Source organism: Benincasa hispida, chromosome 12, assembly GCF_027475165.1.
Source record: "Benincasa hispida cultivar pf3 chromosome 12, pf3_genome.v1.1, whole genome shotgun sequence".
Lineage (NCBI taxonomy): Eukaryota > Viridiplantae > Streptophyta > Magnoliopsida > Cucurbitales > Cucurbitaceae > Benincasa > Benincasa hispida.
The window spans coordinates 27,046,555-27,063,685 of NC_143489.1; the positions used below are offsets into that span (position 1 = coordinate 27,046,555).

At 29.5% G+C, this 17,131-nt stretch overlaps 1 protein-coding gene across 6 annotated transcripts; it reads right to left on the reverse strand.

Annotated features, from left to right (window-relative positions):
- Nucleotides 1-2,694: 2,694 nt before the first annotated feature.
- Nucleotides 2,695-10,019, reverse strand: LOC120092471 (protein CHUP1, chloroplastic-like). 6 transcript variants are annotated; one of them, XM_039050565.2, is made up of 10 exons: nt 9,804-10,019; nt 9,436-9,544; nt 9,301-9,326; nt 8,458-9,201; nt 7,048-8,010; nt 6,601-6,729; nt 6,254-6,435; nt 5,938-6,049; nt 5,632-5,775; nt 2,695-2,942 (listed from the first exon to the last, which is right to left on the reverse strand). In XM_039050565.2, exons 2-10 carry the CDS (start codon nt 9,542-9,544, stop codon nt 2,850-2,852), a joined length of 2,502 nt encoding a protein of 833 aa, XP_038906493.1. In that variant the 5' UTR covers nt 9,804-10,019; the 3' UTR covers nt 2,695-2,849. The 6 variants fall into 6 exon arrangements, with proteins under 6 accessions (XP_038906493.1, XP_038906491.1, XP_038906496.1 ...); XM_039050563.2 differs by having other exon boundaries at nt 9,787-10,019; XM_039050568.2 differs by having other exon boundaries at nt 9,270-9,326; nt 9,442-9,544; nt 9,787-10,018.
- Between the last annotated feature and the right edge of the window lie 7,112 nt (nt 10,020-17,131).

Consider the following 17,131-nt stretch of genomic DNA (forward strand, 5'->3'; position numbering starts at 1 on the left):
AAACCAAAACTGTTCCTCCCGGTAAATTTGTCGATCTTTACGTTCACGTCAGACATCTTCAATTGTCGAACAAATGCGGAATTTCGAAAAAACCCTAACAAGGCTCTGATACCAGTTTGTTGCAAAATCGACAATTAAAGAACACAAAAAAGGGAATGTAGAGTAGGGAAGATCGACACACAGATATACCTCATTCACTAACAGTGTGTTAGCTACGTCCACGGGTAGAGGGAGAACAATATTATTTCGAGAGAATGTTTTTAGAATTACATCAAGAACGGCGCCTCTAGGTTAGAGAGTTTATATATCACACTGCTCTAAACCCTAGGGTCAAAAACGTAAATAACTGCAAATAAATAAACAGCGAGACCCCCGTACTAGGTTGTTCGAAGTGCCAGCAAACAGATTCAAGGCATTTCAACAGTTGGTATCACTTTTACAAAGAAACTAAATTCAAGAAACTAATAACCAACTTGGTAAATTTGAGAGAGGGAGAGAGAAGGAGAGGAAGATGAAGTTTTTTTATAAATATGCAAATTTCAATAGTGAATATAGTCAACACTGCTGAAGTTGGTGAAGGAAAGTTATTTAACATTACGTTGTGAAGTATGTGGATCAAACAGTGAGTATGTTGGTCATTTGAACCAATTAAACCTAACTCAAGTTGATGAGCCAAACATTCTCTATTAGGCCTTTAAAGCTAGAGTTTACTATTAAGATCAGTGAGTCGAGTTGCCTCATTATCCATGGTTGAGTGATAACTTGTGAAAATAAGCTTAAGTAATCAACCTTAGGGATAGAAATATGTTTAACGTTGAATTTGACCAATTTGATTGTACATCTTAATTAATCCCTAAACTTAATGCCACTAATCGACAAAGTATGGAATGTTATTATGCCACCGTTGGCTAGTCTAGAATTAATTAGATTGTTTATTTCTAATATTCAATTAATCAAGGGGGATTTTTTATTAGCTTGGAAATCTATGGTGCCCAACTAATTGGATTAGGCTTAAACTAAGAAGACATAATTCTTTGATTAACCGAGGAACAAAATCCACTAACTATCTTCCTTATTTACATTTTATTTTTCGTCTTTTGTTTGCCGATCAACCCGTCCCCTTTTATTGCTCTTCACGTTCAAATTTAGCTTAGAGAAATTCGTCTAGGTAAACTCTTAACTTTATTTCTCTTTATTTTCTTACCAAGTATCTTACTATCCTACATTTTATTTTGTCCATCTTTCTTTTGGATGTCGAACCTTATCACATTAAAATTTAGCCCTAGCTAGGGAAATTAAATGTAAGCTTCCTAAGGTTCGACCGATTCTTCTACTAAATAATACAAATTTATTAGACATTTAGATTAGTAGTTTATAAATTTTATTTTATTGAAAGGGTTTCCACGAAAAAATCGACTTCGTAACTTATGAATTAAAATTTCTATTTAATGACTCAATCATAGTCATAAATTGGTCCTGCTTCAAAACTGTTGTAAATTTATGAAAATTTTGAAAATCTTCTTTTCAAAACGAAAAATACTTATGAATTAATTAGTTTCTATTTAATGATTCATATATCGATGACTTGAAAACTGTAATAAATTTCTGAACATCCTCGAACATCTCCATTTTTTCTCCAAAAAAACGCGTCTTTTTGTTTTCTTAAATAAAAATAATAATAGAAAAATACTTTTGTGGTCCTTAGATTTAAAACGTGTTACACTTTTAATCCTTAAATTTTGATTTTGATATTAATTGAAATTTTAGATTTAAAAAATTTATGAGTTTTGTTTCAATTTGGTACTTAGCTAGGTTTCAAGAAGATTTAGCTTTTTAGGGACGATCTGTCAGTTGGGTTATATTCGCTTTGACAGCAATATCATGAAATTATAGTATGATAATATGTATATTATACTATCAACCTCCAAGTCAAAGGTTCGTTTTTTCTACCACAATATATTGTCAAAAAAAAATTGTGATCATCACCTCTCTAATCTCTCTTTTCTATATTATGTATTGAAAAAGTCTGGTTACCATTATTTGTCCTCGGGTTTGAGATTAGTGTTGGAAATAATTTTAAGTCAAGGCCCATAGCACAAAGTAAAAGTAGAAAAGGAAAGGGTTTTATCCCACATTGAAAGATTAAGTATTGCCAAAAGTGTGTAAATATAAAGACATGCCACACAAAGTTCCACATTGTGGTTGTGGTAGAAAAGAAGGGATTTTCCCCACACGTTCACATTGTCGTCTCTTGAGAGTTTGAGTAATTGTTCTCGAGTAAGAAATAACATACTTTTTACTACCCTTCAATTTCTCTTTTGTAAAACGTTTTTATTAAATTCAGATCCATAATTTTTATATCTAATTTTAATGGTGACTAGTCTCTTTCCTTTTTCTTTTTTTTTTTTGTCTGTTTCTTCTTCTTCCTCTTCTTTATACAGAAGGTTTTTTCAAGTCTATTATACATAGCATTTTTCCAAATTTTCTTCTCTTCTTTCAAGCAATATTCTAAAATTCTAAGCAATATTTTTTGCTCTGATTCCATTCCTTTCTTCGACAGCATACGTCTGAGATTGGAGATAGTGTTAGAGAGCAATCGACAATTGCAATTTACTATAGAAGTTGTGTCGAATTTTTCTTTTGAAACAGTAGATCTTCCCCGTCACAATGACAATTTGATTTTTGGAACTACAATTATGCCAAGTCAACTTTGATTATAATTCTTATCAATCACTTTTCATTTCATTTTTGTATTACATTCATAGAATTTCTTGAGATTATCTACATAAAGTAAGCTAGAGATTAATTATACAATACAAATAAAATAAAAACTTAGGAAAATATGATCTTCAATTAATATTCTTTTGTCCTGCCTCTGTATGGACACGACTCCTCAGCTCTTCAAAAGCCTTCATGCTCTCAAAATCAAAGCCTCCTGCAAACTAAGGGGAAAAAATTTCCAAAATTTTTAGTTTGTGTAATTTTGAAGATTAGTGTTCATCTACATAATAATTAAGGGGACCAACACAATTATAATTATTGATTAATTATGGAATATTAGAAATCTAAGACATTATGATAGTCAATTTAATTATTAGTGATTCATATGATTGCAAGTACAATAGTCACATATCTCATTTTGAAGGTAATAGTTTTTACTATACTTTTTGGGCCAAATTATTGTTTATTAATCTAGTCCACATCAACATTTAAATAAAGATGTCAATAGTAAAAAGACTTCTTGAAATTCAATTGAAAATAAAAAGGTGTAAATGGAATATTTAAAATTCAAAAGCAAAAATAGTTTCAACCATCAAATTTAACAGACTAAATTTGTAAGTTGACATAATTATTAAGATTAAATGGAGTAGCAAAACAAGTAACCAAATCCTATTTTAGTAATTTGGTTATTTGAACTTCAATGTATTTACTACTGTTTCCATATTTGGTTTTCTACCTTTTTCCTAAAACACTTTTAATTCTACATGTGTAAGTTTAAACTTTCAAGGAACTTGGGAAAAAAAAAATTCAAACAAAACTAATTTTTCAAAAATTAATAATTTAAAATGAGTTTAGTGTAGTTTATTAAATGGTTTTAAATGGTCAAATTGTCTTAAAAAAAAAACCTTAATAACTAAAATTGACAGTTAAGCTTGGATTGATTTAAAAATTATTTTTGAACAAACTTTAACACATAAATCATCCAAAAATTACTTTTAAATTATAGAAATTATTTCAAATGAAAAAACTGTTAAAATATTTACAGTTAATAGTAAAATGTGTCTATTAAAGATATTTAAATTAGATAAATATTTAAATTTAAAGATATTTATTATGATAGACAACGATAAACTAGTGTCATGATAAATAATATTTTACTATTAATTATAAATATTTTAATTCATTTTTCTATATTTGAAAAGAGTCTTTTAAATTAATCTAGATTTGTTAAGGTGGCTTTCATTCATTAAGATTTTCTTAAAAAATTCATCTAAATAACTATACTAAGATTTTTTTTTTTTTTTTTTTGAGAAAAACATTACTTTTTTTTTTCTTAGTTGATTATTATTTTAAATATATATATATATATATATATTTGTTTTCACCCATTATTCCAATCACACTAACTAGTCTTGAAACCATTTCCAAAAGGTAATTTCGGAAGGGAGATGTTTTCCTTTTGTTTTTATTTTTGGGGTTTTTGGAAATTTGGTAAAATAAGATTAAAAAATTAAACTTATAGTCCAGACTTATTATCTTTGCAAAAATAGCAAAAAAACAAGCTCAATCCACATGATACACTCGATACACTATTGATAGACAATTAATATACTTGATATACTATTGATACATGATTAAAAATGACTAGTTATCTTTAAAAAAAATCATAAAAATGATTTTTTTGAAAAACATTTTTCTATAGTTATTCCAAATACACCCAACATGTCAAAATGAGTATAGGGTTGAATCTTCCCGGCCTATTGTACATTTGTATTTAAAAATGAAATAAACAACATCACTTAAAAAGACACAAAAATTAAAGTGAATAATAACGCTTACGATTTTCTATATGTTGAAGGCATGCCCCTAATCATACATTTTGAATTTGTCACCCATTACAAATTCCCTTTATTTTTTCCTAAAAAGAACGTAATTATAGTTTAGTGAAACATCTATTATTTTTCTTCCTTTTCTTCCTTGCTATTGCACTGCATTTAGGGTTGGCGAAAATTCTAACAAGGTTTGATCCCCGTGCACCTCTATTGGAGTAGGGAATCTCCAGTTTTATTGGGGATGGGGTCAAACCAGGGATACAAAATGGATCCTCGGTCGGGAACGGGAGTTCCTCACCCCGTTCTCGTCCTCAACCTCGTCTCGAATATTTTATTTTATTTTATTTAGTATTTATATATATATATATACATTGTTATTTTATTAATTTTTATTATTCTTTAGTATATATTATTATTCATTACTATTATTTATTTATATTTATATATATAATAGTAGTTACTGTTTTTTTTTTACTTTTTTTTAATTTCATTTCCTAATATAATTAATTTTAACTTTTTGTTAATTTTACAATAAAAAATCTTTAATATTTTTTTAATTATTAATTTAAATAAATAAATCATAATTAAAAATATAAATATAAACGGGGAATTTTTTCTTGCGGCCCCAAATGGGGATTTCCTGACCCCGATTCCACAAAACGGAGAATGGGGTGGAGATTACAAATCTCCCCAACCCCACTCCGCCCCGTTATCAATCCGAACTACAATCTAAATTGTTAGAAGGGCATGTTAGAGAATAATTTCAAAATCATTAAAATCACTTTTATATGGTTTAAATTTACTCCTAAACATGTATTCGATCATTCCAAATCAGTTTTTATTATACGATCAGAAAAACATGTTTTAAAGTGATTTTGACATGTTACAAATGATTTTAATTCTTTCAAAATCACTCCTTATCATGCCTTAAACATAAAAGAAATACAAGAAACAATATGGTTAAAAGCAACACAAGAGACCAAACATTAAATTGACTGGGAATGATTAAAAGCATGTTTTAGAGTAATTTTGGTAATGTTGGAAATGATTTTAACTTTTCAAAATCATGTAAACATACCTTATGAATACGAGAAGCAAAACGAACTCCTTGGAAAAGCAAAAATTCTCTGTCTGGTTCTTTCTCAGGTCCACTCAATGCATTATGTTCATTTACTATGCGTTTCATGTACTTCCTTGCCAATTCTACACATGACACCTTTATCTGCAGTGTTCAAATTAATGTGCACTATTTAATCAACCAAAGAGAAACATAGTAAAACAGACAAAAAATAAAAGGCTCCTTTTTACTACATAAAAACTCAGAAAGCTTGAAACTTTATGATATATTATGATATTAATTGTTTCCTTGAGTTATGTAACAAACCTTGCCAACAACTCCACAATCCAACAACCAATCAATGGGAATTCCGAGTTCCTCGTATTGTGAAATTGTCGTGTCCCTTGTACGAAACAATCCATAGACACTCTGCTCCACCCTATCAAATTGATAGAGGCAAGAAAAAGTTAAACAAAATGCAGTCGACTCGAATCAAATGACGTTCCAATCAAACTAAACTATGCAACTTTCTGCTCGATATCGAAAATGACGGTGTCGGTTTGAGGCTTCAACAATTTACTTGTTCAGATACTTGGCTATTCTATGTTGTACTGAAAGAGAATAGTAGAGAAACATGACATACTTATCTACCAAGGAGTTCATTTTGTTTAAAGCAACTTCACATGTGAGTTTGGGATTGTCAACAAAAGAAGATACTTCTTCTCTTAGTTTCATCAGCTTCTGATATCCAAAGGCTGCTTCTATTAATGCATCTGTTTTTCCCTTAGGCCAATCAAAATGCTTGAGAATCTCCATCCCTTCAACCTTTATCAAAGGAGAAAAACGGTATATTTATCTTTCTCACGTGTGAGCTCAGATGTTAATATTTTCATAAAATGACCTATTATTTAGAGAAAAAAAATGACATCACGAGGCGTTGAACACGAAGGAGTTAGGAGAATAAAGAAGTTAATTCAATATCATATATACCAAAGAAAACTTTTCATCGAGCCGTATAATGAAGGAGACGACATCTTCCATGTTGGAGAAAGACGCTTCTCTAACTTCCATTGCCAATGCCACAACCAAGTCTCCTTGAGTTTCTATATCAGCGTTCACCTTAATTTAGATAGAACACATATCTATTAACATTTGAACATATACAAACTTATTCTAAGCAGATTTTTTAGAAGAAGGAGACGACATCTTCCATGTTGGAGAAAGACGCTTCTCTAACTATTGCCAATGCCACAACCAAGTCTCCTTGAGTTTCTAATCAGCGTTCACCTTAATTTAGATAGAACACATCTCATTTGAACATATACAAACTTATTCTAAGCAGATTTTTTAGAAGGCAAAGATCTGTTCTCAATCTCCTCAATCTAGAATCAAATGCATTTGAAGTTAAAAAGAAGGAAGATGGTGCATAATTTTTACCTCAGGTTTCATTATTTTTCGATTGAATCGAACTAACTCGGGTCCTCGATGAACTTCACCTCCAGAAGAAGTTGGATTGGAGATCATATTTTTGCTATCATTATCAAATTGGCTATCTGGATCAGAAGAAGTTTCATTCATCTTCATTTGAGTAAGTTCAAGGGGTAAAATTGCAGGCTTCTTTCTCACGTTTGTGTCATCGTATTCTGACTTCAAACTCAAAGCGTCACCGGAACTTTTTGCCCTTTCATTCACAGCCTTTTCCTTGATTTGCTTCTCACTACCTAAGGCCAACTTTTGATGCTCTTTATAAGTTGAATACTTCTGTTTTAAACTTTCATCAACTGATTTAGACATCAGTTGAAATGATGTTGCAACTGAGTTGACAGATTTTCCTGAAGAAACTTGCAATCTAACTTCGGAGAGAGTTAAAGTTTCAGCACTCAAAGCCATCACTGCTTCTAAAGGATCCTTCCATCTGTGGCTCGAACCGATTATGCATGGAGACGAAACAGCACTCGAACCACCTGTGTTTCTGATCAATTTCTTCAAACTCAAATTTGAATTAGGCTTCTCAATGAAACTACTTGTTCTGCTCCTTGAACTATCAATTGAAGTATTGTCAATATCTTCAATCCCTGAAGAGAATGGATGAGAAAAGTTGCTTTCATGATCTGTTTCTTCTTGTCCAGACTCCAATCCTGCATACTCTAGCATGAGTTGTTTTGCCTTCTCTTTTGACTTTGGACTCAAACTCTTATTGAGATAACGAGCGGATTCGCCAGTCGATATCTCATTGTCTCGAAGCTCATACCTCAAGCAAGCATTGATCCAACGAAGGTACACTAACTCTTCAACTTCATTAAACCTATTCATCTGAAGCCTTTCAAGATGCTTTATCAGATCCTCATTTTCACTCTTTAACTTTTGAGCCTCTTCTCTTTCCTTAGTGAGTATTTCACTCTGCAGCAGTTAGAAAATGGTCTTTAAAGCCACCAGCCTCAAGAGTAGATCATTCAATACAAAGCTCCCCATGGAAGAGAGTTTCTAGTAAGTGTAAGATGTATGTAGGATGATAATGGGTAGAGAATCAACATAGAGATTTACGTAATTCACTAACAGCATGTTAGCTACATCCATAGGCAGAGGAAGAGAGCAGTTTATTATTAGAGAAAAAAATATCAAAATACAGATCAAGAGGTGTCAGTAGACTTAAAGAGTTTGTATAGCACACTCCTCTAAACCCTAGGGCCAAAATCGTAAATCATGTAAATAGCATAAATACAAATTCAACTTAGATTTCGAGAGACCCGTGCTTGGTCAATTAGAGCACCAAATAACAGATTAAAGGCATTCTAATAGGTATATTATACTCAAAATTAGCCAAAATTAGCCCTTGAAGCCACTAACCTCTGTCATCTTAGTGAGTGTTTTGATCCTGGCCTTCATAACTTCTAGTTTAGAAATTAGTTCGTGCTTTTCGTGTTGAAGCTCTCGATTCTTCCGCTTAAGCTCCCCAAGTTCTACCTCAAAATCCTTCGCTGCTTTCTGTTTCTTATAAAGTTCTGCTTCTTTCTTGAGAGCCTCTTCCTCTTTTGCCTGCAAAGCGGAAACTCGTTGTTTGAGTAATAATAAATGTTCTTTTGTTTGGTTTGCATCAAGCTGAATTTGCCTCTGCAGCTCCTTAATCTTGCCCCTAGCCCCCTCTAGTTCCTTCTTCATCAATGCTCCCTTCATTATCTCTTCTTGTAGAATCTTTCTCTCAGCCTGCAAAGAGCTGATTGTGATATTAAGCATACTGATATCATCGTTCTTAGCCTTGAGCTGCTTTCGTAACTCTGTGACGTCAGTTTCACTGTATTTTATTCTATCGCACATGAGCAATTCACCTTCAAGTTTCTTTTTCCTCTCCTCCAATTCCATCACTAGTTTCACCAACCTTTCCAATTCAATCTTATTGTTTTCTATCTGGATTTCAGGCACTTTTTCTTCTTTCTTATTGTCATCAAGCGACCAATTTTCGGACTCTCGTGGTAGAAGTACTCGAAACTCATCTGACCTATGATCTCCATCTTCAATATCAGAGGTTCTACCATTAACTTGACTAGTTTCATCATTTATTGAATTAGCTTCCTCTTCTTCTTCATCCAATCCCTGCCATAAAAAGATTATAAAACTAGTACAAAATGCATTCTAAGAAGAAAACACGCACACAAACACACATGCACACAGAATTCTTCGGTGTCGCCTTACGTTCTTCTTTGTGTCTTCTCCATTTTCTATGTAAATAAAGAAAATAAAGATAAAACAGGATTAGAAAAGGCATAAGCTTAACTCAAAAGGCAAAATAAACGAGTAAGAGAAAGAAATAAATAAAGAGGACAAAACCCGAACAGTTGGCAGGCGAGAATAATGAGCTCCATGATCTGATTGTGAGCTGCCTAATTGCATAAGCTGTAATTGAAACAGCAACAAGAAGACCTAATCTGTTCATCATCTGCAATGGCAAAACAATAAACTTCAAAATCATCAATCCCAATATGATTTTAAAACACAACCCATGTCAAATTCAAACACATCCATGGATGTAAAAATCATAGCTATATTTACTAGTTCTTAGCATTTCTATATCTCAGCACACAATGATCACGAACTTTCAAATCAAATGTAGTGTTACATTAGGAAGAATACATCAGATTAAGCTATAAATAACATTACATAAAGACAAGACATAACAACCTTAACTAGCTAGTGACCTTGAAACTTGAAAGTGGACAGAAAGAACAAAATTAAGAATGCCTCTGAACAGACTAGGTTCTGGTCGTGTCTTTGTCTTCTTCTCAGGACAGGAAGCTTTTGAGTTTGTCTCTTTTGGAAATGAATAAATTTCAGTACTTTTTTTTTCTTTTTTGCTGGGATTTTGATGAATTGGGTAAGTTTGCAACTGCTGAGTCCACGTTGCTATGTGAAAAATCCGAGCCAGTTTTCAGAATCGATTAGTGGCAGTTAGTTTCTTCTTGTGATTATGAATTGACCAAGTGTCACTACGTTATATGTTAATCAGTTTCAATCAGGACCCACCATAAACTAATGTATCATTAGAAGAAAGTTAAAATTTAGTTTCTATGGATCAGTTATAAATATAGGAAATCAAATTCAAAATATTAGTGGATATAGCACGATGTAAAAAAATTTACAAATATAGCAAAATTTAGATTCTCTCGAAATCTATTTATGATAAGCTATATAACTAATATGTGTCTATCACCGATAGATTTGGTTATATTTGCGATGCTTTAAAAATATTGATATACACTTAACTATTAGTCTTAAAAGTGCTACCTATTATAATTACCTTTAATCAAACTGGACAAATACAAGTCTAACCTTTTGTAATCATACAAACTAAATTCTAACTTTCTCTAACTCATAAGGACCAAATTATAATTGAGGGATTTTCAAAAATTAAAAAAAAATAAATAAGGGAAATTATTGACACAAAATAGTAAAATTTTAATCTTCTTTGATATAGGCTAATAGAAGTCTGTCAGTGTCTATTAGTAATAAAAATTGATAGAAATCTATCAGTAATAATGTCTATCAGTGATAAACTTCTATCAATAATTTTTTACTATTTCGATAAATAGTTTGATATTTTTTTATATGTAAAAATCTTCTTATATATTATCCCATCCAAAATTTAATGAAGTATATATAATGTGAATTCGAAATGAGCTTATGGTATGGACTATGAAGTTAATATGCTTATTTAATTGTTTTTGTGAAACACAATATTCCAGATTGAATATCAAGATAAGATTTTTGGCGATGGGAGAATCAAGCACAATACAAATGGGAGATTTTAAAGATAGAAAAAATAAGAGAAAATATTTACACAAATAGTAAAATTTAATTATAGTTGATATAGACATTATGGTGATACATATTAACAGAAGTCTATTCATTGATAGAAATTGATACATATCTATCTGTATCTATCTGTGTTTCTTTTATTTTGACAAATAATTTGACATTTTTTCTATTTGTAAAAATTTCTCAATTTTAAAACTTTGACCTTTTTCTTATGTGTGTTTACAATGCTAGACATTGTAACATAAACTATTTGAAAGTTTCAGCCTTATTGTTGTTCAATTTTTATTAAATCATATATAGTTATAATCTAATCGAGTTATCGTTTTAATATATATATATATATGGAAAAAAATTGTAGATCAAGAATTCATGGAAATTATAAGACTAGTTGGTACAGATTTAAATAATGCCATAAAATACATTTAAAGAAGAAAAGCAATTTGAATGTCAAAGATAATCTAATAATTTAATTTGAAAATATGATGGATTAGTGGATGGCTTGAAATAGAGTTGCAACATATGATGAATTAGTTGTTCATTGTGATGCATATTGCAAAGAGGTTGGGTATGCTTTCTTTGGTCTCACAAATTGCCACGAAATTGAAATAAAAACTTCGTGGGGCAGAAATTTAATTGTGTTCAACCACTTTCTTAATTCAAAGGGTGACACAATGTTACTCATAATCAACCAAAAGTTTCTAATATATCAAAAAAAAAAAAAAAATCCAAACCACCTTAATTATTTATTGTTTGTCATAAAAAAAATTTGTTTTTTAGTATAAATATGAGGACGTGGTATTGAGCATGTGAAAGAAGAAAATCATGTCGATTATCATTGAATTATAATGTAGAGTTTATTAAATAAGGTCCTATTTGGTAACCATTTTGTTTTTTGTTTTTGTTTTTGTTTTTAAAAATTAAGTGTATGAACACTATTTCCCAAAATTTCTTCCTTTGTTATCTACTTTTTTATAATGATTTAAAAAATCAAACCAGATTTTGAGAACTAAAAAAAAAGTAAATTCAAAAAATTGTATTGTTTTTAAAATTTGGCTAAAAATTCAACCATTGTTTTTAGAAATATGTAAATCATTGTAAGAAATGTAGATAAAATAGGCTTATTTTTCAAAAAAAAAAAAAAAAAAAAACCAAATAGTTACCAAATGGAACCTCATATAACATTATAGCTTATAAAAGGTTTATGTTTTATAGCAAAAAGTTTCAGAAATACAAACACTTTTGAAACTTTTTGCTATAAAGTGTTAATATTTTTTAGATTTTTTTATTTATAAGAATTTCTCCCTATAAAATTTGGAGCAAAATGAATATATGCTTTTATAGTCCTAAAAATAATTGAGTAATTGCAATTGGTAGCATTTTTAGGAATAATAACCAAGTGTATAACACCATTTTAAAAAAATTACAAATATAGTCAAGTCTATCAACGATATACTACACTCAAGTCTATCAGTAATAGACTTCTATCGTTGATAGACTCTTACCAATATGGTCTATCATTGATAGACTATTTAAATTTGATCATGTTTGTAAATTTTTTTTAATACTATATTATATCTGTTAATACTTTGGATCTAATGTCTATATTTATAACTATTCTAAAATAATTTTGATCTTGAAAGAAAATGATTTTCTTTAAAAAAAAAAAAAAAAAAAATTTAGCTGAATTTGGCAGGACCACCAATCAACCTAGTTGTCCTTTAGGCATTTATGTGGCCTTGTTTTCATGTGGTTGTGTCTTGTACGATGTGTGTTCTTATGTGTCACTAGAATCCCATTATTTTGAGGATTTTGTAACAAAGTTACAAAAAAAAAAAAAAAAAAAAAAAACTGCTATTTGTAAATGAAATATACTTTTTTTAATACAACAAGAATCAACAAAAACACAAAATACTACATAACCAACCTGTCAGAAAAAAATTAAAAATATGTTTGGAATATATTTTCAAGTGTTTAATTTAAAATATAAATTGTTTTGAAAGAAAGTTGAATATTTGAGATTCACTCAAAATAGTTTTTTAAATGTATTTTAATAAGTTTTTATCAAAATTATTTAAGTAAAAATGATTTTTTTAAAAAATATTTTTTTCTCGAATCAATTCAAACTTTAGAAGAAAAATATTTGATTCTAAAAATATTTGAATGTACTACACATATTTCGTACATTTCATTTAATTGTATAATTATATTTTGTCATATGTAAAATTTTTCTTATTTCTTTTTTATAATGTTTTCTAACATTTTCCCGAGTGTGATTAGGTGAGATGAAAAAAAAAAGTTGGTGGACCATTGCTTTGTAAATATAGTAATAACTTTTTTATATATAGTTATGAAAATTTTTAACAAAATATCGATTTATATGTCTAGACTTAGAAAATTGTATCAATTAAAGTTTTAAACTATTAGTTGTCTCAATTAAAACTCTCAGTTATTTATTTTTCTTTTTATTCTATTTGTTTTCTCACTAATATTGAATTTAAGGACCTACTTAATAACGTTCTTGTTTCATGTTTCTTGTTTTTGTTTCCCATTTTTTTTAACAAACAGAATTATTTGATAACCCTTTTTATTTTTTGTTTCTAGAATTTGAGAAACTTTTCTGAAAATGAGGCCAACTTTGAGAAACTACGAAAAGTAGCTTTTCCCGATTTCGTTTTTTATTTATAAAACATCCCTTTTTCTATTTATCAAAATGCACCCATAGCCTATTGGTAGTCATGCAGTTCTAAACTATCCTTCCACCCCTTGATTGTGGGTTCATTTTTGTCTTTTTCTTTTAGATATTTCAACTTTTATATTTTATTTATTTTTTTATTGATTTTTTATTTACAAAAATAATTATACTATATTTATATTTTATTTTAATTTTAAATTTTAAAATTCTTCAATATTTAGATTTATATATTATTTTAATTTTTAATATGTATATTAATTTTTCATATTTTAAATTTCAACTCCCAAATGAACACTTTTATTTTTAATTTCTTTGTTTTTTCTTTTATATTTATTTTCATAGTTTATATTTTCTTTATTTTCTTTATTAATTTTACTATTTAAAAAATAAAATTGCTATATTTATATTTTATTTAAATTTTAAATTTTAAATTCTCCAAATTTATTGATATATTATTATAATTTTCAATATGTATATTAATTTTTTATATTTCAACTTCTGCCATATGCATGTTTACATATTATTTTAGTTCTAATATTTTCAATATATCTGATACCGAGTAGAATTTTACAATATAATAATTTTGCTAACTAACACATTCATTTAGCTTAACCTTAATATTTTACAACCATGAAATTTACATAATAATATAATTAAATTGGATTGAAATCTCAACTCCCAAATGGGCACTTTTATTTATTCTTTTTTTTCTTTTATATCTATTTACATATTTTATATTTTATTTATTTTCTTTGTTAATTTTGCTACTTCAAAAAATAAATATGCTATACTTATATTTTATTTTTTATTTTGAATTTTAAATTTTTTTCAATATTTAGATTTATATATTATTTTAATTTTCAATATGTATATTAATTTTTTTATATTTCAATTTTGAGTATTAAATTTTTCAAAATACATGTTTATATATATATTTTAATTCTAATATTTTCGAGTAAAAATTTACAATATATAAATTTATAAATTTTTATTAAGCAATTAATTGGGCATCATATATAAGTTATATTAATTTAATTAATTGCTTAGGATGTTAAATTTTGGTCCAAAGTTGCTATTTATTATTTTATATATGTGATGTATGATTTAATTTTATTATATAGCATAACGTATGCCATATAGATTTAAAATCTCGCCATAGGATAAAATATAAAATCATGCATCATTTTAATATAACTCTTATATTAATTTAATTAATTAAAAAGTAATTAAATAACATAATAATTGAAAATACAAAAAAAAATAACTACTTGAGGAAACTGCCTAAGCTTCAAACCCACGACCTGCTGGCCATTTGCATGTACGCAAGAACCACTTGGAGCATGACACTCGGAAGGAGCGTTTTACAGAGATCCATGAGCGGAAGCAGATCGTCTAAATTTCATTTTGATTGAAAATCAAATTTATAGTAAATATACAAGATATGCATTCTATATATAAACTACAGCATGCATTTTATAAAGAAAAAGGGTTTAAGGGACACTACCTTTGAAGAACTTTTCTTCTTGTAGATTCCTCGAACGACACGAACTCAAATACAGCAACCCTTAAAGACTCTCTTCAAGAATTTCACGAACCAAAATAGACACTATCACAGGGAGCCTTCGAATACTCAGGGTGAGAGTCCAGGGGTGGTGGGCCTAATTATTGTAGTTTGGAGGGTTTGTTTGAGTTTGGATGAGCAAGAAGATTGAGAACTCAGAACGTTTCTGTCCTCCAATCGTATAATAACTCACATAAGTCTGTAAGGAAGAAGAGACACAAATTTATTTTATTCCTTTTCTCTATTTTATGGCATTTAATATAAATCATATTCATATTAAATTTAACAACTATGAATCTCATTCATAAAAAATATATTTGAATCTCGTTCAAATATTTATTTCATCCAAATAAACTATAATATATCAAATACATTATAACAATCATATCATATATAATTTAATCAATTTAATTATATCACCCTCTTTTTAATTTGAACAATTCAAATTAACCCAAAAACTGGAGAGGAGAGGGTGTGGTACCACATTGTTCAAGATCCAAAATCAACCCTTAAGGGAGCAATTTATCCATCATCCTTCCCTGAAGCAGGGTAAGTAGATAAATTTCATCTTGTGTAGCTGTGTTCCTGTTGGGATTGGTATCCTAATTCTCTCAGAGTCTCGTTGTTTGTAATTATACACATTCTTTATGAATAAAATAATTGTTATTTCATTCTGGCATTTACTCATATCCAATAAACAAAACTCCATGGTTATCTTATGTAAACTTAAGCATGTATATAAGATATACAAGTAGATCATGTCTTAAGTGATAACCTAAATAGGTCTGTAGTATAAGATTAAGGAGAGATTATTGATCCTGGTGACACTACGGATACGGCCCGCTTTGTAGGGGTCTGCAAGTGTTGTAAACTAATAGATGGTAGATCCTGACCATTCATGTGGAGACATGCAAGCGAAGGTGTCCTATACAAAGAGTTTGTATAAAATCGGACCACGAGATGATTCTCTCTGTATATAACGTCGTTATTCTAGAGACTTACATCTCACCTAAACGACCATAGGTGATACAACCTCAATCCTGAGTGTTTTGGAAACTTATGCCTTTGAGGGCGGACCTTTGATTAGTATGGGTGAGAGTAGTCAGATTGTCAACTCAACATGCCTACCTTTTTTAGGACTTGTCTGATTTGGGAGCTGGAAACTCAATACACAAGATGGAATTCACTCCTTCCCCGAAGCAGGGGTAAGTAGATAGATTGCTCCCTTAAGGGCTGATTCCGAGACTTAAACATAGTGGTTACAGCTTCTCTTTAGAAGAGAGGACTCAGTCATAGTAAGACTATGACTTATGTTCATTAGAGGGAACAATAGTACTTAAGGAGTTAGATGTAACTACGAGGGCATAACAGTTATTGGCTAAGCTGTACTTACGAGCAATCTGTGAAGGGTTGTTGTACTGTTGATTGGTTAAGATGGACACATAATATATCTGTAGTAAGAAGAGTTCAGTTGTCGGTCTTTAGTGGAGTGTCTGGCAGTTAACGGATGGTGGATCCCATGACTAAAGAGTTTAGTCAGTTATTCACGTACCGTTGGAGCTTCTAGCTATAGGTCCATAAATTCCCTTTGGTAGCTCAATGGATTCAAGTTGAGAACTAGTTCTTGGTGTTGATTTGAAATGTTTAAATTGACAAGAGGTAATTCGATTTTATATGATATGATCGGTGTGGTGTATGAGATACATCTAGTGGAGGGTTAATGTAAATGAGATTTACATTAAGAGCCGTGGAATAGGAAAAGAGCTATAGTTTGTATATTTCATAAGATGAAATATTAAAACTATAGGTTATAAATATAGTATGATAAGTTGGTTATCATTTATATTTATAATAATATTAATTATTGGATAATTATCTATTTTTCTCTAATAACCAATTGAGTGGGAGGTTATTGGTGGTTTCATGGTAACCATGAGATAAAAGAAAAAATGTTTTCC

What these genes read in the sequence shown, in the direction of transcription:
- LOC120092471 (XM_039050565.2), bottom strand. Translation starts at nt 9,544, where the DNA reads ATGATGAACAGATTAGGTCTTCTTGTTGCTGTTTCAATTACAGCTTAT. An exon ending in GAAAAATAATGAAACCTGAG is followed by an intron (nt 6,730 to 7,047) that starts GTAAAAATTATG and finishes ATCTAAATTAAG; the next exon opens with GTGAACGCTGATATAGAAAC. An exon ending in ATTGTGGAGTTGTTGGCAAG is followed by an intron (nt 5,776 to 5,937) that starts GTTTGTTACATA and finishes TGAACACTGCAG; the next exon opens with ATAAAGGTGTCATGTGTAGA.